This window comes from Physella acuta, unplaced genomic scaffold (genome assembly GCF_028476545.2).
Source record: "Physella acuta isolate Inbredline_101_S28 unplaced genomic scaffold, ASM2847654v3 ptg001621l, whole genome shotgun sequence".
In the NCBI taxonomy this organism is placed as follows: domain Eukaryota; kingdom Metazoa; phylum Mollusca; class Gastropoda; family Physidae; genus Physella; species Physella acuta.
This window is the reverse complement of record NW_026733135.1, coordinates 28845-53640: the sequence shown is the minus strand read 5'-3', so window position 1 is coordinate 53640 and position 24796 is coordinate 28845. Positions and strand designations below refer to the sequence as shown.

Below are 24796 nucleotides of genomic sequence, written 5' to 3'. Positions count from 1 at the left end.
CATTAGACAGTGGCTGTAAACTCAAGTAATGTACTGTCCCAGTGGCTGTAAACTCAAGTAATGTACTGCCCCAGTCATTAGACAGTGGCTGTAAACTCAAGTAATGTACTGTCCCAGTCATTAGACAGTGCTCAGTGGCTGTAAACTCAAGTAATGTACTGCCCCAGTCATTAGACAGTGGCTGTAAACTCAAGTAATGTACTGTCCCAGTCATTAGACAGTGGCTGTAAACTCAAGTAATGTACTGCCCCAGTCATTAGACAGTGCTCAGTGGCTGTAAACTCAAGTAATGTACTGTCCCAGTCATTAGACAGTGGCTGTAAACTCAAGTAATGTACTGTCCCAGTGGCTGTAAACTCAAGTAATGTACTGTCCCAGTCATTAGACAGTGGCTGTAAACTCAAGTAATGTACTGTCCCAGTCATTAGACAGTGGCTGTAAACTCAAGTAATGTACTGTCCCAGTCATTAGACAGTGCTCAGTGGCTGTAAACTCAAGTAATGTACTGCCCCAGTCATTAGACAGTGGCTGTAAACTCAAGTAATGTACTGCCCCAGTCATTAGACAGTGCTCAGTGGCTGTAAACTCAAGTAATGTACTGTCCCAGTCATTAGACAGTGGCTGTAAACTCAAGTAATGTACTGTCCCAGTCATTAGACAGTGGCTGTAAACTCAAGTAATGTACTGTCCCAGTGGCTGTAAACTCAAGTAATGTACTGCCCCAGTCATTAGACAGTGCTCAGTGGCTGTAAACTCAAGTAATGTACTGTCCCAGTCATTAGACAGTGGCTGTAAACTCAAGTAATGTACTGTCCCAGTGGCTGTAAACTCAAGTAATGTACTGCCCCAGTCATTAGACAGTGCTCAGTGGCTGTAAACTCAAGTAATGTACTGTCCCAGTCATTAGACAGTGGCTGTAAACTCAAGTAATGTACTGTCCCAGTCATTAGACAGTGGCTGTAAACTCAAGTAATGTACTGTCCCAGTCATTAGACAGTGCTCAGTGGCTGTAAACTCAAGTAATGTACTGTCCCAGTCATTAGACAGTGGCTGTAAACTCAAGTAATGTACTGTCCCAGTCATTAGACAGTGGCTGTAAACTCAAGTAATGTACTGTCCCAGTGGCTGTAAACTCAAGTAATGTACTGTCCCAGTCATTAGACAGTGGCTGTAAACTCAAGTAATGTACTGTCCCAGTGGCTGTAAACTCAAGTAATGTACTGTCCCAGTGGCTGTAAACTCAAGTAATGTACTGTCCCAGTGGCTGTAAACTCAAGTAATGTACTGTCCCAGTGGCTGTAAACTCAAGTAATGTACTGTCCCAGTGGCTGTAAACTCAAGTAATGTACTGTCCCAGTCATTAGACAGTGGCTGTAAACTCAAGTAATGTACTGCCCCAGTCATTAGACAGTGGCTGTAAACTCAAGTAATGTACTGTCCCAGTCATTAGACAGTGCTCAGTGGCTGTAAACTCAAGTAATGTACTGTCCCAGTCATTAGACAGTGGCTGTAAACTCAAGTAATGTACTGCCCCAGTCATTAGACTGCTCAGTGGCTGTAAACTCAAGTAATGTACTGTCCCAGTCATTAGACAGTGGCTGTAAACTCAAGTAATGTACTGCCCCAGTCATTAGACAGTGGCTGTAAACTCAAGTAATGTACTGTCCCAGTCATTAGACAGTGCTCAGTGGCTGTAAACTCAAGTAATGTACTGTCCCAGTCATTAGACAGTGGCTGTAAACTCAAGTAATGTACTGTCCCAGTCATTAGACAGTGGCTGTAAACTCAAGTAATGTACTGTCCCAGTCATTAGACAGTGGCTGTAAACTCAAGTAATGTACTGTCCCAGTCATTAGACAGTGGCTGTAAACTCAAGTAATGTACTGTCCCAGTGGCTGTAAACTCAAGTAATGTACTGTCCCAGTCATTAGACAGTGGCTGTAAACTCAAGTAATGTACTGCCCCAGTCATTAGACAGTGCTCAGTGGCTGTAAACTCAAGTAATGTACTGTCCCAGTCATTAGACAGTGGCTGTAAACTCAAGTAATGTACTGCCCCAGTCATTAGACAGTGCTCAGTGGCTGTAAACTCAAGTAATGTACTGTCCCAGTCATTAGACAGTGGCTGTAAACTCAAGTAATGTACTGTCCCAGTGGCTGTAAACTCAAGTAATGTACTGTCCCAGTCATTAGACAGTGGCTGTAAACTCAAGTAATGTACTGTCCCAGTGGCTGTAAACTCAAGTAATGTACTGTCCCAGTCACTATTGGATAACTGATGGCATGTGTCAAGTTAAAACAAAATTCAGTGGGGTGTGGGTGCACCGGTGGGGTGTGGGTGCACCGGTGGGGTGTGGGTGCACCGGTGGGGTGTGGGTGCACCGGTGGGGTGTGGGTGCACCGGTGGGGTGTGGGTGCACCGGTGGGGTGTGTGTGCACCGGTGGGGTTTGGGTGCACCGGTGGGGTGTGGGTGCACCGGTGGGGTGTGGAAATTAAAAATGCCACTTACTGGTGCCCTTGGTGGCTGCTCCTCTCCCTCTACCTCCTCGTGCTCCCCTACCGCCCCCACGGCCTCTAGTGGGTGCTGTTTCACCTTCCTCCTTCTTTACATTATCTACTTGACTGATGACATCATCATCTGTTTCCTTCTTTATCTAAATACAAATTTGTATGTCAGATGACACTTAGATAACAGCTAAATGACATGTCAAAATAGTATGTCAGATGACAGCTAACTGACATGTCAAAATAGTATGTCAGATGACACTTAGATAACAGCTAACTGACATGTCAAAATAGTATGTCAGATGACAGATAACAGCTAACTGACATGTCAAAATAGTATGTCAGATGACACTTAGATAACAGCTAACTGACATGTCAAAATAGTATGTTAGATGACACTTAGATAACAGCTAACTGACACGAATGCGAAACATTTACCTACCCTTTCTTTAAATAGCTTTTTAGCAGCATCTTTGTCTCCTTTAGACTTGTGAGCAGAACTTATTTTAGGGACTATTCTTCTGCCAGCAGGGGATGGCATTGTGTCCAGAATGGCTTTTTTAGGCTTTAATTTGCCAAGTTTTCCAAGCTTAGCTGGTTTAGCATCAACACTGCCACTGTCTTTTTCTGATTCTTCAACTTCCTGGAACAATATCACATCCAATCTAAAATCTACACTAAAAATTAAACCATAGTTGTCTAATATAAACTAAACATTTAACCATAGGTGTCTAATATAAGGGGTCATCCATTTATGACGTCCACACCATTAATTTGTGTCTAAACTTAAGGGGGTGGGCTCCAGTAAAAAAAAAAATTTTAATACTAGAGAGCAAATAATTTTTTCTCTACAGCTTTATTAAGGTGCATCCGAATATGCATTTCCACTAAAAAAAATAAACTGGGAGTGATCTCCACTAAACTTTCTCGAATATTTTTATATAAAAAGACAGGGGATGGCAACTTGGGATATAGACATGATTTTTAATCCATTTTAAATAGGCCTACTTAAACTTTTTAAAATAAACCTTGTAGAAAAAAGAATTGCACACCAAGTGAACGCCAAACAAAATGTGCATAATAGTGCGGAATATTATTAGTACTTTATACATTCACATGCGTCTTTTGAGAAATCGGAAATAGCAAAAATTACTACTTCCAGTCAACGGAAATTACTCAAAATTTGACAGAAGCCAGAGAATTAGATGTTTTACTTACATATGAAGAAATAGTACTCAAGTTATAGGTTTTTGAAAAATTGAAAGTAGAAAAAGTTCCATTTCCTGTTATCGGAAAGTTGATATGGATCTACGATTTTGTTAAAATACTTATATATGAAATTTCATCAACCTAGCTGTAACGGTACTCAAGTTATCATGTTTACAGACACACGCGCACGGGCAAGATTGCAAAACTGTTTTTTATGACAACGGCGGCCATCTTGAAAATAAACCTCTTCGCAGGATTTAAACCATTCATAAAATATTTCATGTTAAGTCCAATAAACAATGAATTCATAATCTTCCATATTTTAGGGTACCGGCGCCTACCCCCTTAAAACGACGCAGATCTAGATTGAGTAAATGTAATATAATGATGTCATGTTGATTAACTTAATTTACCCTAACCCATATAATCGTTAATAACTAGACAGCCACAAATGACATTAAAATGTTCAGTCCACAGCATCTTCAATAAAATAAAGTATTGTTAATAATAATATAAGGCAGAAAAATACTATTAAATACAAAATCAAATGTTTAATATTTTGGAGTTTTTGTTTGGTATTGACAGAAACAATTAAAATAAAGCAAGCACTTACCTCATAGGGCCTAATTTGAAAGAGGATGCGTGTTGAAGGTGGGGTCTAAAATTCCTAATTTTGTGGACGTCATAAATGGATGACCCCTAACCTAAACATTTAACCACAGGTGTTATGTAAAAAAAATTAAGCATTAAACCCCGACAACTTACTTGTAAAGTAACTAGGAAAGCATCAAGGTCATCCCTCCAAAGGTCTTTGGGTGATTTTCTACGAAGACTGCGTAGTTCATCAGCCTGTAAGAAGAAAAGTTCAAGGATGTGATAAGACAATGGACATTTTTTGCAAACTGAACCCAATAAGATGTATCATAGTTAAAGTAGTATTACACCATTATTGTACTAGTTAAATACTTTAATTAAGATAATTTAAATTTTAAAAATTTCTGTTACTCTGAGAAAAAAAAAGCAATGAAAGTATTACTGGTAAGATTTGAAATGATATTGGGGATAGCGGAAATCACTAAGTTTTATTAACGTTTTCTTGTTCTATCAATAGTATTCATTTTTTACTATTTGTCTCCAGGTAAATTTTTTTTTTCAAATTACGGGCAATTGAATTATTGAAATTAAATCTGCCATTGTATCAGGCTTTACTTATAATGTAACTACTGCAGTGGTATTAAAAAAGAAAGTAGCTCCAGTGACCGGGTTGATTTTTTTAAGCATTTAAAATACATTTTTTATAGAAATAATATTACAAGTAGCATCATTTGTTTAAGTTTTTCTCGGATTAATGTAATATAGGAAATCTGAGATCTAATGATGTGTGAACCTCCTATTAGTAGAAACAATTGCCTCAATTACCTTGCTCTCTTTATGCTTGATAAGTTCATCCTTTTTCTCTTTGGTGAGGTTCCACAGTGGCATACTTAGAATATAGTTGAAGTCAGGTCCTGATTCTACTTCCTCTTCAGTGTCCATTAGATCATCCTGAAAACGTAAACCATTTCATCAGACTTTACTCTATGAGACTCAACCATTTCATCAGACTTTACTCTATGAAACTCAACCATTTCATCAGACTTTACTCTATGAGACTCAACCATTTCATCAGACTTTACTCTATGAGACTCAACCATTTCATCAGACTTTACTCTATGAGACTCAACCATTTCATCAGACTTTACTCTATGAGACTCAACCATTTCACTAGACTTTACTCTATGAGACTCAACCATTTCACCAGACTTTACTCTATGAGACTCAACCATTTCATCAGACTTTACTTTATGAAACTCAACCATTTCATCAGACTTTACTCTATGAGACTCAACCATTTCATCAGACTTTACTTTATGAAACTCAACCATTTCATCAGACTTTACTCTATGAGACTCAACCATTTCATCAGACTTTACTCTATGAGACTCAACCATTTCATCAGACTTTACTCTATGAGACTCAACCATTTCATCAGACTTTACTCTATGAGACTCAACCATTTCACCAGACTTTACTCTATGAGACTCAACCATTTCATCAGACTTTACTCTATGAGACTCAACCATTTCATCAGACTTTACTCTATGAGACTCAACCATTTCATCAGACTTTACTTTATGAAACTCAACCATTTCATCAGACTTTACTCTATGAGACTCAACCATTTCATCAGACTTTACTCTATGAGACTCAACCATTTCATCAGACTTTTTTAAAACAACTAAATATGCATTGAAAATAATTTCAGATTATATTATGCTTAACAAACCCTCCCTTACACCCCAACCAAACACCCCACCCCTACACACCTACATAAACACCCCACCCCTACTTGCCAATCAAACGACCCACCCCTACTCACCTACATACACCCCAACCAAACACCCCACCCCTACTCACCTACATAAACACCCCACCCCTACTCACCTACATAAACACCCCACCCCTACTCACCAACATAAACACCCCACCCCTACTCACCTACATAAACACCCCACCCCTACTCACCAACATAAACACCCCACCCCTACTCACCTACATAAACACCCCACCCCTACTCACCAACATAAACACCCCACCCCTACTCACCAACATAAACACCCCACCATTACACACCAACATAAACACCCCACCCCTACACACCAACATAAACACCCCACCCCTACTCACCAACATAAACACCCCACCCCTACACACCAACATAAACACCCCACCCCTACTCACCTACATAAACACCCCACCCCTACACATCAACATAAACACCCCACCCCTACACACCAACATAAACACCCCACCCCTACTCACCTACATAAACACCCCACCCCTACTCACCAACATAAACACCCCACCCCTACTCACCTACATAAACACCCCACCCCAACTCACCAACATAAACACCCCACCCCTACTCACCAACATAAACACCCCACCATTACACACCAACATAAACACCCCACCCCTACACACCAACATAAACACCCCACCCCTACTCACCAACATAAACACCCCACCCCTACACACCAACATAAACACCCCACCCCTACTCACCTACATAAACACCCCACCCCTACACATCAACATAAACACCCCACCCCTACACACCTACATAAACACCCCACCCCTACAAATCAACATAAACACCCCACCCCTACACACCAACATAAACACCCCACCCCTACACACCAACATAAACACCCCACCCCTACACACCTACATAAACACCCCACCCCTACTCACATACATAAACACCCCACCCCTACTCACATACATAAACACCCCACCCCTACACACCAACATAAACACCCCACCCCTACTCACCTACATAAACACCCCACCCCTACACACCAACATAAACACCCCACCCCTACTCACCAACATAAACACCCCACCATTACACACCAACATAAACACCCCACCCCTACACACCAACATAAACACCCCAACCCTACACACCTACATAAACACCCCACCCCTACACATCAACATAAACACCCCACCCCTACACACCAACATAAACACCCCACCCCTACACACCAACATAAACACCCCACCCCTACTCACATACATAAACACCCCACCCCTACTCACATACATAAACACCCCACCCCTACATAAACACCCCACCCCTACACACCAACATAAACACCCCACCCCTACTCACCTACATAAACACCCCACCCCTACACACCAACATAAACACCCCACCCCTACTCACCAACATAAACACCCCACCCCTACACACCAACATAAACACCCCACCCCTACACACCAATATAAACACACCACCCCTACACACCAACATAAACACCCCACCCCTACACACCAACATAAACACCCCACCCCTACACACTAACATAAACACCCCACCCCTACACATCAACATAAACACCCCACCCCTACACAAACACCCCACCCCTACACACCAACATAAACACCCCACCCCTACTCACATACACAAACACCCCACCCCTACACACCAACATAAACACCCCACCCCTACACACCAACATAAACACCCCACCCCTACTCACATACATAAACACCCCACCCCTACACACCAACATAAACACCCCACCCCTACACACCAACATAAACACCCCACCCCTACTCACCAACATAAACACCCCACCCCTACACATCAACATAAACACCCCACCCCTACACATCAACATAAACACCCCACCCCTACACACCAACATAAACACCCCACCCCTACACACCAACATAAACACCCCACCCCTACATACCAACATAAACACCCCACCCCTACTCACATACATAAACACCCCACCCCTACTCACCAACATAAACACCCCACCCCTACTCACATACATAACCCCCCCCCCCAACATAAACACACCACCCCTACTCACCAACATAAACACCCCACCCCTTCACACCAACATAAACACCCCACCCCTACACACCAACATAAACACCCCACCCCTACTCACTAACATAAACACCCCACCCCTACTCACCAACATAAACACCCCACCCCTACTCACCAACATAAACACCCCACCCCTACACACCAACATAAACACCCCACCCCTACACACCAACATAAACACCCCACCCCTACTCACATACATAAACACCCCACCCCTACACACCAACATAAACACCCCACCCCTACACATCAACATAAACACCCCACCCCTACACAAACACCCCACCCCTACACATCAACACAAACACCCCACCCCTACACATCAACATAAACACCCCACCCCTACACACCAACATAAACACCCCACCCCTACACACCAACATAAACACCCCACCCCTACACACCAACATAAACACCCCACCCCTACTCACATACATAAACACCCCACCCCTACTCACCAACATAAACACCCCCCCCCCAACATAAACACACCACCCCTACTCACCAACATAAACACCCCACCACTACACACCAACATAAACACCCCACCCCTACACACCAACATAAACACCCCACCCCTACTCACCAACATAAACACCCCACCCCTACTCACCAACATAAACACCCCACCCCTACTCACCAACACAAACACCCCACCCCTACACACCAACATAAACACCCCACCCCTACTCACATACATAAACACCCCACCCCTACTCACCAACATAAACACCCCACCCCTACTCACATACACAAACACCCCACCCCTACACACCAACATAAACACCCCACCCCTACACACCAACATAAACACCCCACCCCTACACACCAACATAAACACACCCTGCCCCTCACTAACACCCTATAGGCCTGCTCAGCCTGTACAGGTACATTCTAGTTCTACCTAGTGAGGGAGAGCTAAAAATGGTTTCTATTATGCATGATTTCTGTTGAAAATACTTTATTTAGATTGCTTTAGTTTATTGTTTTTTTATGACTCTAAAAATATATTTATGTTTAATAAATAATAATGGCCTACCAATGTCGAAGTTATTTATATTAGTTAAGCTTGATAAACAAACACAAAAATAGCACATAGCGACTAGTCATATCAAACAAAATCTAAATACACATGAACATGCACATTTAGTTACTCAGCACATAGTGACTACAGGCAAGTGAGCTTAACACTACAGACTATGAAGGAAACATGAGCTTAACACTACAGACTACACCTGAGGGTAGGAAACAGCTTAACACTACAGACTATAAAGGAAACATGAGCTTAATACTACAGACTATACTTGGGGGGAGGAAACATGAGCTTAACACTACAGACTATAAAGGAAACATGAGCTTAACACCACAGACTATACTTGAGGGAAGGAAACATGAGCTTAACACTACAGACTACACCTGAGGGTAGGAAACAGCTTAACACTACAGACTATAAAGGAAACATGAGCTTAACACCACAGACTATACTTGAGGGAAGGAAACATGAGCTTAACACCACAGACTATACTTGAGGGAAGGAAACATGAGCTTAACACCACCAACTAGAGATAAGAAAACATGAGCTTAACACAACAGACTTTTACTTACATTTTTGGATGAGTCCTTTGCATAAATAAAAAAGGTAGAGTAAGTTGGTATTCCATAATAAAGGTGGCCTTATTTTTTGACAAGAAAGAGGTAGTGATATTTTGTGACACCCATCAAAGTGGTGGCCTTACCTTCCCCTTGTTCTGAGCTTCCTTCCAAGCCTTAACTGGGTCAGAGTCATAACCTTTTCTCACCAATGTTTGTATAAGTTCTTTCTTTGGTTTGTTTTCTATCAACAAAATACATTACAAATACATTACTTTTGGTTTATGTTCAACAAGGTACATTCTCAACACATTAGAATAACTCTATGAATGACAAAAGCCCTTGATCTACAACATCATGTTTATCCTGGGGCAGATCAAGTGTGTCCAGACAGTGTTGGTGGAACAAAAAATAAATAAACAACAACTGACCAATAACAATGGTCCCTTCAATTTTTTCAATGATAAATCTGGCAATGTTGTCCAGTTTGAGAGATTCAGCTGACAGCATCCCTTCTAGGTAATCTTTCCTTCTATGATAGAAATTTAGGCGAACAGAGTAAAATTCTTTTAAAATATCTTGCACCCCATCATAACGTTTAATGCAGCCTTCACTGTTGAACAAAACCTGATTTGAAAGAAAGAAAAAAATGATGAGTATACAAGTTTAAACTAAAAAAAACATTTTAAGTTAATATTTTCTTAACTATGGATAGGTTAATTTTTTATTGAACAAATTTTAAATGTCATTTTATTTTATCATTCAAAAACAGTGTTGATAAACACCTTATTGTCACAAACTGTTAAGTTGTGCACTATTTATGACAAGTCTTTTAGTCATGTAGAGGAAGGTCACAAACTGTAGTAAAAATGTATTGGCTATTTACCATACTGCCAGTAGAGATGGTACTGGAGAGCTTGAACAGTTTATGCAGACCTTCTTGTTCATATTGGGCCAGTTTCTCAGGTGCCATTTTAACAATAAACTTGATAGTAGAGTCTGTGTTATATTCTTTGTAGTCTCTGAAATTAACATTTTTAAGAGAGTGATGTGTGAAAGACCTTCTGTGTGTAAAAGACATGTCTATGTGATTGACGTGTGAAAGACATTTCAGTCTGACTAACATGTCTTATTTGATACTGCAAGAAACCAAACAAAAGAAAATTAAGCAAAAAATGTTTTTTAATTTCAGAATAATTTTAATAATGATTATGTTGAAACAGTTTATAAAATCAAATAATATTTGAATCAGGAGAAGGATAATGTTTTGGAGCAGTATTTATTTATATACTCTAAGTAGTTTTATCTGCCTAGAGGGTTCTGTAATATTGATCAAATGGTACAGCCAAGTCAATTCTAATTTTTTTTTAAAGCTTAAGCAGATTAAAACTTCACTATCAAAAAAATGTCATATTTTTTTCATCATCTGATATGCAAAAAGACATAAGAGAACAGGTTCAGAAGCCCATGCTTTCTCACAGTTGACTTAGCTGGTAGAGCACAGCAGCAAAGGAAAAAACATCAATGGTGGGTGGGAGTGCTGAGACTCACCATATGAGAGGTGGCTGTTTCTCAGATTGGGTGGGACAGCTGAGACTCACGTTATGAGAGGTGGCTGTTTCTCAGATTGGGTGGGACAAGGAGTGCTGAGACTCACGTTATGAGAGGTGGCTGTTTCTCAGATTGGGTGGGACAAGGAGTGCTGAGACTCACGTTATGAGAGGTGGCTGTTTCTCAGATTGGGTGGGACAGCTGAGACTCACGTTATGAGAGGTGGCTGTTTCTCAGATTGGGTGGGACAAGGAGTGCTGAGACTCACGTTATGAGAGGTGGCTGTTTCTCAGATTGGGTGGGACAAGGAGTGCTGAGACTCACGTTATGAGAGGTGGCTGTTTCTCAGATTGGGTGGGACAGCTGAGACTCACGTTATGAGAGGTGGCTGTTTCTCAGATTGGGTGGGACAGCTGAGACTCACGTTATGAGAGGTGGCTGTTTCTCAGATTGGGTGGGACAAGGAGTGCTGAGACTCACGTTATGAGAGGTGGCTGTTTCTCAGATTGGGTGGGACAGCTGAGACTCACGTTATGAGAGGTGGCTGTTTCTCAGATTGGGTGGGACAAGGAGTGCTGAGACTCACGTTATGAGAGGTGGCTGTTTCTCAGATTGGGTGGGACAAGGAGTGCTGAGACTCACGTTATGAGAGGTGGCTGTTTCTCAGATTGGGTGGGACAGCTGAGACTCACGTTATGAGAGGTGGCTGTTTCTCAGATTGGGTGGGACAGCTGAGACTCACGTTATGAGAGGTGGCTGTTTCTCAGATTGGGTGGGACAAGGAGTGCTGAGACTCACGTTATGAGAGGTGGCTGTTTCTCAGATTGGGTGGGACAGCTGAGACTCACGTTATGAGAGGTGGCTGTTTCTCAGATTGGGTGGGACAAGGAGTGCTGAGACTCACGTTATGAGAGGTGGCTGTTTCTCAGATTGGGTGGGACAAGGAGTGCTGAGACTCACGTTATGAGAGGTGGCTGTTTCTCAGATTGGGTGGGACAGCTGAGACTCATGTTATGAGAGGTGGCTGTTTCTCAGATTGGGTGGGACAGCTGAGACTCACGTTATGAGAGGTGGCTGTTTCTCAGATTGGGTGGGACAGCTGAGACTCACGTTATGAGAGGTGGCTGTTTCTCAGATTGGGTGGGAGTGCTGAGACTCACGTTGTGAGAGGTGGCTGTTTCTCAGATTGGGTGGGACAAGGAGTGCTGAGACTCACGTTATGAGAGGTGGCTGTTTCTCAGATTGGGTGGGACAAGGAGTGCTGAGACTCACGTTATGAGAGGTGGCTGTTTCTCAGATTGGGTGGGACAGCTGACTCACGTTATGAGAGGTGGCTGTTTCTCAGATTGGGTGGGACAAGGAGTGCTGAGACTCACGTTATGAGAGGTGGCTGTTTCTCAGATCCATGCAACATAACCTCCAGCACATCTTCCTTGTAATTCTGTGTCCAGGTCTTGATGGGCAGCTCTGTGATCTCCAGAGTACTCTCATTGATGACAGAGATCTCACCATGGACAGCATATCTTCCATCACCAGACCCTATCTCTTCTATCTGACCCTTGAAACCTTTGTATGATGGAAGCTGAAACCAGACACCAGTAGAGGGACAACACTTAAAACCAGTTCATACAAAAGCTCTCTCTTTAAAACTACGCATGACACCTATTTACAATAAATATAACAAACAAACACTGGACACATACAAATGTATTTCCATTTTTGACCTATTAAAGTATGATTGAAATATTTGCAGCTTGGCTTGAGCAAAGATATTTCATCTGAATGCCCTTTTGTCAGTAACTTCCAAAATATAAGCTTTTTCTCACTCTCTTATTTTGTGTTTTACATCCAGATGAACAATTGCTGGACCTTTGTAAATGAACTCTTAATCAGCTTGAAGAAATAGACCTATGGAGTTTGGTTCAAAACAGTGCCAAGTGATGGTACAAATTATTTCTATTGGAACACAAGATAATCCTTTAAAATGTTCAAACTGTTGACTCCCACACCTGTTCACATAATAATGCTTGAACCTACCATTGATATAGAGCTTAACCCCTACCTCTCATGTCTCAACTGCTATGCTTGAACCTACCATTGATATAGAGCTTAACCCCTACCTCTCATGTCTAAACTGCTATGCTTGAACCTACCATTGGTATAGAGCTTAACCCCTACCTCTCATGTCTCAACTGCTATGCTTGAACCTACCATTGATATAGAGCTTAACCCCTACCTCTCATGTCTAAACTGCTATGCTTGAACCTACCATTGATATAGAGCTTAACCCCTAATGTCTAAACTGCTATGCTTGAACCTACCATTGGTAATGGTTCTTCATCATCCAGCATCCTCCTGATGTTGGCAACTATTTCTCTCACATCATAGTTTGGAATTTTTGTAGACCAGCCAGTGCCTATGCCCTCAGCACCATTGACAAGTACCATGGGTAGAATGGGACAGTACCATTCAGGTTCAATCTTCTGATTGTCATCATATAAATTCACTAGTAAGGCATCGTCATTGGCATTGAAAACATGTCTGGCCAAAGGGCTGAAAATAGATAGCTACAAATGTCATCAATAATATCAGTTTAGTGGATATAAGTGTGTAAGCAGCAGTTGTGTATGTATGAGCAGGGAACATACAGTCTACCATGTCAATAAATATAAGCCTAGCCAACAACTGACCTCAACATTGTGAAGATGTAACGGGGACTAGCTGCATCTTTCCCACCATGTATACGTGTTCCAAACTGTCCCAAGGGCTGGAGGAGATTCAAGTTATTACTGCCAACAAAGTTCTGGGCCAAGTTAATGATGGTCCCCATCAAGCTAACTTCACCATGATGATAGGCTGATTGCTCAGCTACAGAACCAGCTAACTGGGCTACTTTCAGTTCTTTGTTCACCAGGTTTCTTTTGATGCAGGTAAAGATCACTTTTCTCTGACCTAACAACATGTTAGTACACAACATAACTCAAACTGAACATAAAACATGACAACATTTTAGTACACAACATAACTCAAACTGAACATAAAGAATAACAGTACATCACACTAAGCCTTACATAAAACATGACAACAAACCATGACACAATTTGACAACAAAACATGACACAACCTGACAACCATGACACAATTTGACAACAAAACATGACACAACCTGACAACAAACCATGACACATCCTGACAACAAACCATGACACAATTTGACAACAAACCATGACACATCCTGACAACAAACCATGACACATCCTGACAACAAACCATGACACATCCTGACAACAAACCATGACACATCCTGACAACAAACCATGACACATCCTGACAACAAACCATGACACAATTTGACAACAAACCATGACACATCCTGACAACAAACCATGACACAATTTGACAACAAACCATGACACATCCTGACAACAAACCATGACACATCCTGACAACAAACCATGACACATCCTGACAACAAACCATGACACAATTTGACAACAAACCATGACACATCCTGACAACAAACCATGACACAATTTGACAACAAACCATGACACATCCTGACAACAAACCATGACACAATTTGACAACAAACCATGACACATCCTGACAACAAACCATGACACAATTTGACAACAAACCATGACACATCCTGACAACAAACCATGACACAATTTGACAACAAACCATGACACATCCTGACAACAAACCATGACACAATTTGACAACAAACCATGACACATCCTGACAACAAACCATGACACAATTTGACAACAAACCATGACACATCCTGACAACAAACCATGACACATCCTGACAACAAACCATGACACATCCTGACAACAAACCATGACACATCCTGACAACAAACCATGACACATCCTGACAACAAAACAAGACACAACCTGACAATAAACCATAACACAACCTAACAACAAAACATAAAGTCCTTAACAGTAAGGAGCCTTGATCTAGACTAATTTGAAACTTTTAGTTCATGGGATGGAAAATGAAATTGACCAGCCTAGCCTAGATCTAGACTCATTTGAAGCTTTTAGTTCATGGGATGGAAAATGAAATTGACCAGCCTAGCCTAGATCTAGACTCATTTGTAGCTTTTAGTTCATGGGATGGAAAATGAAATTGACCAAATTAGCTGAAATTAGAAAGGGTCTGATATTTATTTCAAAAAGTGTTGTGAAATTTATATACGTAAAAACATTTGAACCACAATTATTTAATTGACCATTTTGAATGATACTAAAGATATGCTTTCCGTCCCGCCAAAAGCGAGATTATTCCACTTTTTTGCACAGATATAACCGTACTAGATAGTAGATTTACTGTTACGATATTGATCTTTCTAGATATAACCGTACTAGATAGTAGATTTACTGTTACGATATTGATCTATCTAGATATAACCGTACTAGATAGTAGATTTACTGTTACGATATTGATCTATCTAGATATAACCGTACTAGATAGTAGATTTACTGTTACGATATTGATCTTTCTAGATATAACCGTACTAGATAGTAGATTTACTGTTACGATATTGATCTATCTAGATATAACCGTACTAGATAGTAGATTTACTGTTACGATATTGATCTATCTAGATATAACCGTACTAAATAGTAGATTTACTGTTACGATATTGATCTATCTAGATATAAACGTACTAGATAGTAGATTTACTGTTACGATATTGATCTATCTTTTAAGTTCTAACTAGAAATGAAGAAGTTAGAAGTGACTAGGACTTTTACTAGGTAGATCTAGGTCTTAGCTCTTAACTTATATATTATATTACAAACACTTAAATAATTTTATGTCAAAGCTATGGTTTTTATGGGGGGGGGGGGGGGGGGGGGGGGGTCACAGGTGACTGGTTAACTTCTTTTAATGTAAGCTGACATTAAAAAAAAGCAGTATTTAAAGAAGCGTCCGTGAATATGTTCCTCTTTTTGGCTTCAAATTCATCTTTTTAGGCATGACAGTTCCTACTTTTGGCCGAGAGGGGTAGGCATGTTTGATGATAGCCAAGCCACATCATTATTATTGCTTTTGGAATAACTGTACAGTTATTAAAAAGAGGTCAGTATCATACTGTAGATTGGTTAGCTTTAAAAAAAAGAGGGTGAGTTAGATAAATTAGACCATAGACTAACACGCATGCAGGGGTGCCACTCATTTTCTAAGTGAATCCTGAAAATGAATCCCAAAATTTTACCAATCCTGAAACTAAAATTTGAAATTTTTGAAACCCTGAAACTTAATTTCGCGCGGAATTTTAAAATAAAATGGACTATTATTTCATTATTTTTTGAGACATTTGATTCATATTATGTTCAATTTACATTCCTTTAAAATGGATTTATTTTCTTTGTAACAAGCTTGAAATAAAAATTAATCTTTAAAGGATTGTGCTTACAACAAAATTAGTTTACAATGTTAGTCCCACCCATCTCTAGGCCTACCCCATAATGTGCTATTGTAGAACTCCCCCCCCCCCCTCCCAGCCAGCTTTTATAACATTACTGTATTTAATTTTTGAGAACTTCCTAGCTTGATTTAAAGTGTGTAGTCAGCCAATTGCTAACCTCTATGTCTTGTTATTGAATAATAAGCGCACTATATGCAGACCCCTAATAAGATTGTCACTGTATTAAAATACAGGGTTGACTTACTGTAGCTATTCAAGGCTTTAATTATTAACAGCCACAACAAAAACCTAAAACCCTGTTTTCCCAATCAACCACCAATGGGGTCATCCATAAATGATGTCACGCTTTTTTTACGATTTTTACCTCCCACCTCCCCTCGGTCACATATCTGTCATTGGATAATGCAAAAGTGTGATGTAACACCATCTGAACCCCTCCCCCTCATGACAAAATTACGAACCCCCCTCCCCTTACGAGTGTGACGTCATTTATGAACGACCCCAACGCCCCCACCATTGATATACATGATGACGTGAAGAAATATCGTGGAAGTTTTAAGTCCATATCGCGGAATAACAGAATTAAGTTAATTTTAAAAATAATTTTAGTAGTAACTACGCTAGTAATACTCATGTCAGATATGTAGCCGCCCGACTAAGTGAAAAGCTGATTTTTTTTTACAAGCGGTTGGGAGGGGGCAGTGATAGCGGCTATTTTCTCAGACACGGTACTTCAAGGTTTTTTAAACATTTCAATGACGTTTTACCAAAGTAAAAAAAAACAATTAGATGTAGACCCTGCTAGATTGTGTAACTAAATTATAGCAGGCCTACATATTTTGTTTAATGATATAAAACGATGCAGTTCTAGTTTTTTTTTTCTTGAATCTAGAAGTAGGCCCTTATTAAAAATAACCACGACTCAGACTGTGTTTGCGTGGTCTCGTGACGTAGGTCTTACGGTCAGCGCGACCTTGAAGAAGCGGGTAAGAGGTGGTAAAAATACATAAAATAGTCCTTCAAATAGTTTTTTTCTTTTCTTTTGGTAATACCAAATACAAAAATTTTTTTTTTTTTTATCGGAGCAAAATCTTTCGGTTTTTTTTTTTAAAGACCATCGGCGATGCTAGTGAGCTTGATCTAGTACAGGGGTCTCCAAACTACGGCCCGCGGGCCGGATGCGGCCCGCGAGGTCCTCTCATCCGGCCCGCGGAGATCTTTTTGTCCATGGTAAAAACGTTTGTTGGTGATGGCTGAGGAACTTTGCCCAGAAAAATCAAAGATATATCCGGAAGAAACTGGCCCCCGAACTGAAATTTAATAGTTAATGTGGCCCTCGGACTGAAAAGTTTGGAGACCCCTGATCTAGTACTTGTAGGATTTAGTTGTTTTTATTACACAGCCTAGCGGTATCCCATTGATGACATCACGTAAATAATGCGAGTTTTACCCCCAACCCATATCGTCATAAATAGCCACACCACGAATGACATCATAAAGTTTCGTCTACAGCCTCACCCATCTGATACAGCCGATTTGTATTTGGTCCTTGGCGCACGCGTGAGATTGTTGCTGACGTCATTTACTATTCATTTTTTCCGGAAAAGGCCATTAGCGGGAGTGTTGACGATAAAAACGATTTTTACAATGCCAAAATTTTCAAGCTTAAAACGATCTAAATTTTTTTTTTAAATGCAAACCCGGAAATTTTCAAACTCAAATCTTGCGAATCCGGAAAGGGAAAAAAATATGATTCTCGAATCCGGAAATCCGGGATATCCCGGAAAAGTGGCACCCCTGCGCATGCGAGATTAACTGTTAAGAGACCAGGCTCTGGGAAATGTACATTTCATTTAAATAGCGGCAAAAAATTTTAATTTCCTTTTTCTGTATTTTTAAAATAACTACTTAACAGATAATGCTATCTGAAAACTTCAAAAAAACTGCAAAAAAATCTGCTGAAAATTTTAGAGAAAATGAAATAAGCGAAGAAAAGTTGCCGGTTAAACAGAAAAATCGGATTTCTATTACAAATCGGAATAGTCACATCCCTGCATTACACAACCAAATAAAACATTACACAACCAAATAACAAAACATTACACAACCAAATAACAAAACATTATACAACCAAATAACAAAACATTACACAACCAAATAACAAAACATTACACAACCAAATAACAAAACATTACACAACCAAATAACTAAACATTATACAACCAAATAACATAACATTACAGAAATTGACAACAAAACCTGACAAAAAACCATTCAACCTAAAAAAAGATTTCCCACAAGCTATGTACTCACCTGGTTTAAGTCCATCCAGAAGTGAAGGAATAGATCGAATGATATCTGTGTTGCTAAAGAGAATCAATTCCCGGTTGACAAATTCACTGAATGTGATACTTCTAGTGTTTTTTCCATACAAATACAGCTGTTTTGAGAAAATCAAACAGTCAGGTCAAATAGCTGTAGAACTGTCAGGTCAAACAGCTGTAGAACAGTCAGGTCAAACAGCTGTAGAACAGTCAGGTCAAACAGCTGTAGAACAGTCAGGTCAAACAGCTGTAGAACAGTCAGGTCAAACAGCTGTAGTACAGTCAGGTCAAACAGCTGTAGAACAGTCAGGTCAAACAGCTGTAGAACAGTCAGGTCAAACAGCTGTAGAACAGTCAAACAGCTGAAGAACAGTCAGGTCAAACAGCTGTAGAACAACAAGGTCAAACAGCTGTAGAACAGTCAAACAGCTGTAGAACAGTCAGGTCAAACAGCTGTAGAACAGTCAGGTCAAATAGCTGTAGAACAGTCAGGTAAGTAAGCCACTGTAGAAGTCAAATGAGACTAAAAAAAATACAATGTTAACCCTTTAATGCCTGAATTATGTCCCAAGCATGTAAAACAATATTTTCTCTCATACTGCCACTAATTTTGAGTTATCTTGTTTTTACATTTGGACTTATTTTTTATGCTAATTCCAGTATGTTGCGAAGGCACAATTGGACAAAAAAGTCATTTAAAAAAATTGTAGTCTGGGTCATTTTACTATTTTTACCAACATGTGTTTCTCTAAATAATAGAATATAACAAACTAAACATACGGACATGCAAGGAGATGTAGACTCACTTGAACTATAGTTGTAGTTGCTCAGGCATAGAGTTACAGAACTCTGCTGCACCTGCTCACGTTATGTCGCTTACGAATGGGTAGTTGGAAACATTGCTGTCATGGTTTTTCTACTACACCACAGTAACACACTACATATTAAAGGATTTCCTCAATGTGTATAGCCTTAGTTGTCCCTGGTTACACCCTTTTCTTGAACTCCTATTCAAGGTCAACTAATAAAGACATTTCTCATTTGACCTATATTTGTTATACACACAAAGCATGTGAACAAATACTGTCAAATAATGACAGTGTTCAGCCGTTGTATATTCTTCCATGCTCAATGCAGCTGCTGTGGGTACTTAGTGTCACGGCTTTTGTTGATGGTACCCAACATTTCTGCTTTTGGTACCACGTGCTACAGCTGTTGTACTCAAATGATACTGCTATGGGTACCCAATGCTGTGGGTACTGAGTGCTGAAACAGTGGGTACAGAGTGAAGCCATGTGTACTCAGTGCTGAAGATGTGGGTACTCAATAACACTGCTTTTGGTAAAGCCAGTATAATGCCACTGATGTGGGTACTCAATAGCACTGCTTTTGGTACTTAAAGCCAGTATAATGCCACTGATGTGAGTACTCAATAGCACTGCCATGGGTACTTTTGTCAGCATTCAACCTATCTGTATTATTGTCATGGTCACTGTGAAGACCTATCTTTCAGGTATCCAGGATAATGGTCCACCACCTCACTTGCTGTTGTCTATTTTTTATGTTCTCCTAATATTTTTCAATGCTATTTCAAAGCTACCCCCAGCAGCATGATCACATTATTCCAACATCACTCTCTCTCCATATCCTAAATTCATTAAATTGTACCCAGCAGCATGATCACATTATTACAACATCACTCTCTCTCCATATCCTAAATTCATTAAATTGTACCCAGCAGCATGATCACATTATTACAACATCACTCTCTCTCCATATCCTAAATTCATTATATTGTACCCAGCAGCATGATCACATTATTACAACATCACTCTCTCTCCATATCCTAAATTCATTAAATTGTACCCAGCAGCATGATCACATTATTCCAACATCACTCTCTCTCCATATCCTAAATTCATTATATTGTACCCAGCAGCATGATCACATTATTCCAACATCACTCTCTCTCCATATCCTAAATTCATTATATTGTACCCAGCAGCATGATCACATTATTACAACATCACTCTCTCTCCATATCCTAAATTCATTATATTGTACCCAGCAGCATGATCACATTATTACAACATCACTCTCTCTCCATATCCTAAATTCATTAAATTGTACCCAGCAGCATGATCACATTATTCCAACATCACTCTCTCTCCATATCCTAAATTCATTATATTGTACCCAGCAGCATGATCACATTATTCCAACATCACTCTCTCTCCATATCCTAAATTCATTATATTGTACCCAGCAGCATGATCACATTATTACAACATCACTCTCTCTCCATATCCTAAATTCATTATATTGTACCCAGCAGCATGATCACATTATTACAACATCACTCTCTCTCCATATCCTAAATTCATTATATTGTATCCAGCAGCATGATCACATTATTACAACATCACTCCATATGCCAGGATCAATAAAAATGGACAGAAACGTTCTAAAGTGTACTTTTATATTTAGGCAAAGACTATACTGAAAATCTTTACCTTATTTATAATCATTCTTGAAGAAATGACAGCTTGGTGAGGCATCTAATTTTGCTACACAGACAGCAGTAGGATAAATGTACCTATGCGCATAAGCTAAGGGCAAATCAGTATGTCGCGTTTTAGGGAGAGTCGGCATTAAGGGGTTAAAGGTAAACTGAGTCCGACCTAAAGCTGTTAGTTAAACCAACCTCTGGTAAACCCATCTCTGTTCTCCTCTTCTTCTCTTCCATGTGATTAGTCAACCATTCTTTTCTCTCCTCAATTTTTTTCTTGCTAAATGCTAGGTTAATGGCAGAATCATCCTCTGCCCCACTGTAAGCAAATGGAATTCTGTGGCGCTGCATGTCACTAAAATATTCTTTAGCTTCCTTGGAAGTGGAAGTGCCCAAACCTGGAACAGGAATAAACAAGGAATAGAGTTCTGTAACAAAAAACAAATAGCCCTGTAGCCTTACTTAACTATTCTCTTCATCTAACACTTTATTCATCATTTAATAACCACTTCTCATTTTGCATAAATGCCTGTGCAAGTGCCAAAACTAAAATGATGTAGATGTACTCAGGGACCTCCTACAGACTTGAACACTTAGCAGTCTAACATGCAACTACTTTGTCCATGGCAAAAATGTCTTCAACTAAGTCATATACTGAGATCAGCATGCCTGACCACATTTCTGTTACATACATAAAATAGCCTTTAAAATATGCCTTTTCCTTTGTTTTAAGAAAATAGAAGAAAAAATGAATCAGCAGAAAAGTCCTAAGACATTGTGAACGGATATATCTCACAACAAAAATGTTACACCTCTAGAAAAGGGCTTTATTTTTAATGCAATTAATATAGTGATATAAAAAAAATAGAACTTATTAAAAATAAATTGTCTATTACTAGGTTCGATTTTATATGCATTTATTATTTTACAATATTAATCTAGATTCAAACATAATTATTATTGGTGTAATACACAAAGGGAGTTTGATTCTATTTTTTAAAAGGTTGAAAAGTCAGAAAAAAAATATTTTGGGCCCTTAGCAGGAAGTCTAAATTGAGAAATGACAAAAAAAAAAAAACCTTTGTAATACTTGACTTTATATGTATGCCAGTTGTCTGTTTCTCTTTTCCACTCTTCAAACTCGGGCAAGCTGTAAAAGGAACGCTCTGTGTTGCCTTTGCTCACCTGAAATATGTCAACACACTCATTATAGAGCAAAACCAATGTCAACAGCTAGACTCACTAGAGTGAAAGGATGATTTGATACAATCCTGCCGTGACATTAAAACTTGATGAACACACTAAGTAAAACTTGATGAACACACTAAGTAAAACTTGATGAACACGCTAAGTAAAACTTGATGAACACGCTAAGTAAAACTTGATGAACACGCTAAGTAAAACTTGATGAACACGCTAAGTAAAACTTGATGAACACGCTAAGTAAAACTTGATGAACACGCTAAGTAAAACTTGATGAACACGCTAAGTAAAACTTGATGAACACGCTAAGTAAAACCTGATGAACACACTAAGTTACATTGTAACTTTCATCAACTGACTGGGTGGTAACACCTTTTAAATTAAACTAGCGTGCCCATCCCAGCGCAATGCTGCAGGGTTAGAAGAAAGTCCAAGGATAGCTAGAGGCAAACAGCGCCCGATTCAGTTTAGTGAACGACTATAATGCCACATTGTATCCATAGTATATTGCACTGTTTGAATGTAGGCACCGTAGGCACCATAGCGCTCACGGGATAGCTTGGGGCGCCTAATTGCACTCTGCTGGGGCGCCACCTGTGCGAAACTGAATTTTTTTTTTGCAGAATCCTCCCCAGGAGTATTCTCAACAATTTACTAAAGTTTGATGGCGGCCTGATGAAAGATGCAGTAATGCATAAAAGAAAAAATTTGACTAAATATATTAGGAAGGTTTCATCAATGCTTTAGCAATCCTTGTTTTCTAAAACTGAGTTATTGAAAGGTAAACAAGGTAGCAATTGGATCATATTGCACTGTTTAAAAAGAATGTAGGTGCTATATGGCTCACTGTAGTGACCAAGTGAAAGGAGGCTGAAGAGGGGTGAATGTTGTTGTACCAGTTACCCTATTCCGTTTGTCCCTATTCGTACTTGTGCTGTGAGTTATAATAGTCCCGTTTGTACCAGTTTATGAAAGGGTACATAAGGTGTATGAAAACGTGTGTGATTGCCTCAGTTTTGTCCAGATCTCTAAGGTTAGTATAGGTTAAGTCTATACTAGTATTTAGCAAATGTATCAGTTTTACTAGCTTGTGTATTTTGTGTTTAGAATAGACTGTGTTAGGTGTAGATAGTGTAGATATCATTAACCATTAATGTCCCATTCATTCTACCAAAACTCCACCCATGACGGCCCAATGTAAGGAGCATAACTCTGTATGATCAAGTGAATAGTTTCACAAAATATTTGTTTTTGTCTAAATGAAATTGAAAATTAAGATAAAAACTACTGCTTAATGTTGGGAATAAACCTGGCTTTCCAACAGTATTAAATAGAATATATTATATTCGGTACAAGTACAGAATAAAAATAAAAAATGTCGGAGAAAATTCAAAACAGGTCATTTTCGGTAGTCAACTTTATTTATTTTTGTCTAAACAACTATGCATCGAATTTAACAGTTAAATATCAATTTGATTATCTTTAAGATATATAATTCATAAAATACATGCCTAGATACGTTTAGAGGCATTATTTTATTTTATTTTTAATATTAAATCAACTAAAAATTGGACAGATGAGTCTAAAATTTCGAGATGGAAAGAAACTATTATTTTTTATCTTTCAAAAGATAAATTAGAAATTAGAAGACCGGAAAAGGATGCTGAAACTATCCGACTTCCTGTTTAGTTAAAAATTAGGATTTGTAGGCCAAATTTTAATGAAACAAATTTAATTTTTCTTTGCGTATTGTAAGCGGGCGGCAGCGGGCGTTACGGGACATTAACGGTGTCGGGCGGCAGCGGGCGTTACGGGACATTAATGGTTAAATTCTTTTAGTTTTAACGAGCCTTTTTCATTCAGTATTATTTTGTAACCCGTTTGTGGTTGCTTGTCTTATATGTGGCGATACGCATTGGATTACCTGTAAGGCATGTCCAGGTGTTCACAGCATATAATTATATATTACAATTCAACTTTTATTTTTTTATACATTGTATATAGAGAAA

General features: G+C 39.4%; 1 protein-coding gene across 4 annotated transcripts in view; it reads right to left on the bottom strand.

Annotated features, from left to right (window-relative positions):
- Positions 1–24796, bottom strand: part of LOC131929371 (DNA topoisomerase 2-alpha) — a 57538-nt gene that overhangs the window by 15047 nt on the left and 17695 nt on the right. For 3 of the 4 annotated variants that reach the window (XM_059285520.1, XM_059285517.1, XM_059285519.1), the window contains 14 exons: positions 22664–22769; positions 21780–21982; positions 19065–19191; positions 13996–14257; positions 13627–13858; positions 12682–12887; positions 10641–10776; positions 10186–10381; positions 9901–9998; positions 9770–9784; positions 5134–5259; positions 4480–4563; positions 2948–3148; positions 2510–2654 (listed from right to left, as the gene is read on the bottom strand). In XM_059285520.1, coding sequence (XP_059141503.1) covers positions 2510–2654; positions 2948–3148; positions 4480–4563; positions 5134–5259; positions 9770–9784; positions 9901–9998; positions 10186–10381; positions 10641–10776; positions 12682–12887; positions 13627–13858; positions 13996–14257; positions 19065–19191; positions 21780–21982; positions 22664–22769 — 2137 coding nt within the window. The remainder of the gene's footprint in view (positions 1–2509; positions 2655–2947; positions 3149–4479; positions 4564–5133; positions 5260–9769; positions 9785–9900; positions 9999–10185; positions 10382–10640; positions 10777–12681; positions 12888–13626; positions 13859–13995; positions 14258–19064; positions 19192–21779; positions 21983–22663; positions 22770–24796) is intronic. The other variant, XM_059285518.1, reaches the window with a different exon arrangement.